A 5,130-nucleotide genomic window follows, 5' to 3' on the forward strand; every position below is an offset into this window, starting at 1 on the left:
TTCCTCTCTGCGCTTCACTGGTTGCTCTCTCCTCCTCCTCAGGGTGCCAACCTCGTCGCCTTCCTTAATTGCTCAGGGCTCCCCAGGAGCCGTTAACGCCCTGGTTAAATCAGCCTTGTGCAGTCACTGGAAATGTCTGCAGGCGGGAATTTACCACCCCCTGGACCATCACAACGATAAATATTTCACATGTGCTCATGAGAAACCTCGTCTCCATCCTCACCGAGGACTCGATGACTCTTCCGGGTCCCTTCTGACCCAAGAGATTCTGTGATTCTCTGACCCAGCCAGGGTTGTGAGCAGCGCGAGGTTTTCATCCCCTTCCGAACTGCCGTGGATTTTCGGTTGGCATTTTTTCCTCCCAGCTTTGCCTCTCCTAAGGAGGAACTTACAAGGAGTCCCATGGAGAGGACAAGGGGGAATGGACACAAGTTGTGCTTGGGGAGATTCCAACTGGACACGAGAGGGAAATTTTTCCCCATGAGAACAGTCACCCATGGGAATAATCTCCCCAGGGGAGGGGTTGACTCCGCCACATTGGGCACTTTCAAGCCTCAGCTGGGCAGGGTGCGGGACCATCTTGTCTAGACTGTGCTCTTGCCCAGAAAGGTTGGCCCAGATGATCCTTGAGGTCCCTTCCAACCTGGGATTCTATGATTCCATGATTCTATGATTGAACTTGGTGGGGTCCCACTGGGGAGGGGCAGTTTTGACCTCAAGCGTTCGAGGTGGTGGAGCAGCACAGGCTTTGCAGGGCTGGTAGGAGTGGGTTGTTGGGAGCTGCGGCGACGCAGAAGCTCTACAGAGTGTTTCAGGAACAACAAACAACTAGTTTGGGGGTTTTTATTTCCATTACCATCTCATTTCATGTGCAGTCACCAGGCTCTTCTGCTTCTGTTTTCTTCCAGCAACAAGACAAGACATCATCGAACCTCCACGAAGCCGCTTCGGACTGCGTCTGCTCAGCCCTCTACGCCATCGAGAACGTGGAGACGAACCTTCCCCTGGCCTTGCAGCTTTTCCAGGGCGTCCTCACTCTCGAGAGTGCCTATCACATGGCTGTAGCACGCGAGGACCTTGACAAGTAAGTGAACTTGCAGCCGTGGCTGTGCCCGGGAAGGAAGGAGAGGTACGGTAATTAACTGTCACGGTGTCTGTCTGTGTTTATTTTTGGAATCCGCGGTGTTTGCCTGCGGCGCTCTGATGTCTCTTATGCAAATTTGTCGAAAGAAGACAAGTGAGCAAATGACTTCCTCGCCCTTGGCGTGCCGATTTGTGCTCTGGGCGTGCAAGCTCCGCTCAGGCTTTCCCCCCAGCTCGGCTTGCTGGGTTGCTTGGTCTTCCTTGCAGTGGGCAAAGCGCGAGGGAAATATCCGGAGGCGCAGGCGATGCGTTGCCAGCCTTAAAGTAGAGTGTAGAAGCGACCTCTTGCTCCTACTGCCTCCTCTCCACAAATGTCCGTACCTGGCTCGGCTGTTCCCCACGGAAAGAGGACTGGATGCGCCGGCTGGGGTCCTCAGCCCCTTGTTGTTGACTGGAAGAAACTGTAGCTTTCAAACCTTGGTCGAGCACATTGAAACCAGTGCGTTGGCTGCTACAAAACATTGCTGCTCAGGTTGGAAACGCTCAGATCCTCCAGCCTCGGTTCATCCTAGGCCAGTTCACGCCTGTTCTCTTTTGCCAGCGTTGTTGTAGCTCTTGTTGTAGCTCCCCAGCCGGTGCTTGTCCAGGACGCGTGTGTAGGTAGGAAGCAGCCAGCCTCCCGTTGGCGTGAACAAGCCCAGCTCTTCCAGTCCTTCAAGACAGCTTGCTTCTCCCCGGGTGATCTTCGGCGCTCTCATTCTGAATTTCAGCTTCCTTGAGCACAAAGAGTCTGCGGGGTACGTGCTGCTCCCGGAGGGATCTCACCCTAAGAGGGATCTCGCTCCCGTGCGTTGGCAGCCCTTGGGTGCAGGCAACGCCTTGCCTGGCATCTCTTGCCTTTCTCATGACCTTGCGGTGTCGGCGGTTTGGTCATCCTGTGACCGATGGGAGTCCACCCGCATGTCGTCAGAAGCGGACAACTTCTCCTTGCTCAAATTCAGATGGTTTTTGTTCTTCTTCTGCGCAGACGCTGCGTCTCGGCTTTATCAGTGAACACCATCAGTGCTCGCTCTTCCTTCTTTTACGGGGCTGTCGCTAACGCCCAGAGACAGGAGCAGCCGTGGGATTGACCAGGAGCCTCCCTAGCCCCAAACTGGTGTTTCCCCTCCAGGCCAGCCTGCTAACCGCCCCGCTCGCCAGCCGTTCGCCTCTTCCCCCAGCTGTGCTTTACCCAGTTTAACCAGCTCCTGGCCGTCGCCGCGATCTCCCTTTCTCCTGGTTTAAGACAGTGATGACAATAAGGCAGGTCCAATCTATATTTGGTACATCCTTGTTGCGTTTAGCCCATTCCCCTCCCAACTTCCATGTCTTTGGAAAGTTATGGAGGAACGTGCTCGTGCTAACCAGATCAATTGCCCTGTATTTGCCAAACCCTCTGGTCCCCGTTGCCAAACACAACCACGTTTTGTGACCGTGCCAGGCGTTGGCACTGAGGGGAATCTCAAGACCGGCAGTGAAGCTGTAGGACACGTGTCCGGTGTCCCGTTGTTTTTATTTATTTACTTAGCCAGTCCCCGCTCCTTCCCCCTTGGAGGGAAGCAGAGCCTCGTGCCTAAATAGCCTCCTCGCTCCTCCTGCCCTCTGCCCCTCCGGTTCAGCCACGGCACTGAAAACTGATGCATACGCGCATCGATTTTAGCCGCGCCGCAGGTCTTTTCATCATGCGGGCGTCCTTGGTGTGCAGCAATTCTGCCGCCTGTTTGTTCATAGAATCACGGAATGGTTTGGGTGGGAAGGGACCCCCAGAGGTCACCCAGCCCAACCCCCCTGCAGGAGCAGGGACACCTTGAACCACATCAGGTTGCTCACAGCCCCGGCCAACCTGGCCTGGAATGGTCCCAGGGATGGGGCCTCCACCCCCTCTCTGGGCAACCCCTCCCAGGCTTTCACCACCCTCAGTGTAAAGAATCTCTTCCTTAGATCCAGTCTAAACCTCCCCTGCTTCAGTTTAAAGCCATCCCCCCTTGTCCTGTCCCAGCTGGCCCTACTAAAAAGCTTGTCCCCCCCTTTCCTCTGGGCCCCCTTGAAGCCCTGACCGGCCGCACTCAGCTCTGCCCGCAGCCTTCTCTTCTCCAGGCTGAACACCCCCAACTCTCCCAGCCTGGCCCCAGAGCAGAGGGGCTCCAGCCCTCGGAGCATTTTAGTAGCCCTCTTCTTATTACAGCTGAAAAAAAATAATCCGGTGCTGCTTTTGTCGCTGTCCTTGGCCAGGTCTGGCCCTGGTTTGGCTTCTGGCAATTCTCGCTTGATCTCTGCTCGTCTCGCCTTCCAGAACCCAGCCCGTCTGCTTTCCCGTCCTCCTGACGGCCCTCCGGGTGCTTGGAGGCGCCTGGCTCGCCGCCGAGGCTTTTCCGACGACTTGGGCTCAAGGACTGGGCGAGCATCCCCTTCCCTCGTTTCCACGTAGGGGGCAAAGCCCAGGTAACGTACGCGCCTTCGGCTGCAGGGAATTCCCAGCCTCCGCCACGTGCCGGGAGGCCGCCGCAAGCGCCGTGAGTAGCAAACCCCCCAAGTCTTTTGGGATGGGAAATGACGGCGGCATCTGGTCCCACGCGACCCTTCCGTTCAACGCCAATGGCCTTCGGTTGTCGGGCGTGCCGAAGTTTGCTGTCACGTCCCCTTCGCTCGGTGAGACTGACTCTGCAACCGCACCCCTTCGGTCTGCGACCTCCCGAAAAACCTGCAAGCTTTCACCTTCAGGGAGTTGTCGGGGCCCGCTGCCATCGGTGCCTTCTGTTCCCCGGTCTCTCTCAAAGAGGGCACTCTTCCCCAAAACTGGAGCACCTCCCCTACGAGGAAAGGCTGAGGGAGCTGGGCTTGTTCAGCCTGAAGAAGAGAAGACTGAGAGGGGACCTTAACAACACATGCAAATATCTTAAGGGCGGAAGTCACGAGGATGGAAGCAGTCTGTTTGCAGTGGTGTCCAGCGACAGGCCAAGGGGCAATGGGTGCAAACTGAAACATAAGAGGTTTCAGTTGAATATGAGGAAAAACTTCTTTACTTTGAGGGTGGCAGAGCCCTGGCCCAGGCTGCCCAGGGGGGTTGTGGAGTCTCCTTCTCTGGAGATATTCAAGGCCCGCCTGGATGAAGTCCTGTGTAGAATGCTCTAGGAGAGCCTGCTTGAGCAGGGGGGTGGGACTGGGTGATCTCCTGAGGTCCCTTCCAACCCTTGCCATTCTGGGATTCTGTGATTCTGTGAAAAAGCTTCCAGGTGTTGTATGAAGGCCCCGCTGACGACACCTTGCCGTGTTTGAGCTGCTCCTGGCAGCTTCTGTGAAGGGTGAAGCCTTTGGGGATTAATTAAATCAATTAATCAATCAATAAATCTCCCGCGGGGGACTCGCCTCTGTCTTTAAGACAGGCTTTAGGGCACGTTTGCAGCACACCCCTGGATGCGCCTTGCTTTAGGATGTCCTAAACCTCTCCAGAACAGGAAGACTAAAAGCAAAGCCCAGGACTAACGGCTTATCCTGGACCTCTCCCCCAAATCCCCTGATTTGAGAGCGATTTATTGGCGAGCAGCAGTTCGACCCCGTGCTGGCTCCGGGATGTTGGGCTCTTCTCTCAGCTCCCGCAGCCTTAAAGCAGAGCGGCTCGACTCGGCCGCTCAGTTGGTTTTCCCTTAAGAGCAGCTTTTGGATGCAGCCCTGCCCCCTGTGTAGGCGATGGGACACCCTGGGTTGATTTTTAGAGCGGGTTTGTGTATTTGTCATCTGAAAGGTGGCACCTTCGGGGCGCTGAATTATTATTATGTGCTGCCATCCAGCGGGACCTGGCCAGGCTGGAGAGTTGGGCGGGGAGGAACCTGATGAAATTCAACACGGGCAAGTGTGGGGTGCTGCCCCTGGGGAGGTGGAACCCCAGGCACCAGGACAGGCTGGGGGTGACCTGCTGGGAAGCAGCTCTGCCCAGAGGGACCTGGGGGTCCTGGGGGACGACAAGGTGGCCATGAGCCAGCAGGGTGCCCTGGTGGCCAAGAAGGCCAA

The 5,130-nt window shown here is 56.4% G+C and overlaps 1 protein-coding gene across 1 annotated transcript in view; it reads left to right on the plus strand.

Annotated features, from left to right (window-relative positions):
* TNPO3 (transportin 3) overlaps positions 1–5,130 on the plus strand; it is a gene marked incomplete at its 3' end in the record, with an annotated part of 39,114 nt that overhangs the window by 14,645 nt on the left and 19,339 nt on the right. The window contains exon 7 of the mRNA XM_035902530.1: positions 909–1,084. Within this exon, the coding sequence (XP_035758423.1) occupies positions 909–1,084 (176 nt within the window). The remainder of the gene's footprint in view (positions 1–908; positions 1,085–5,130) is intronic.

Source organism: Egretta garzetta, unplaced genomic scaffold (assembly GCF_000687185.1).
Source record: "Egretta garzetta isolate BGI_Z169 unplaced genomic scaffold, ASM68718v1 scaffold579, whole genome shotgun sequence".
Taxonomy (NCBI): domain Eukaryota; kingdom Metazoa; phylum Chordata; class Aves; order Pelecaniformes; family Ardeidae; genus Egretta; species Egretta garzetta.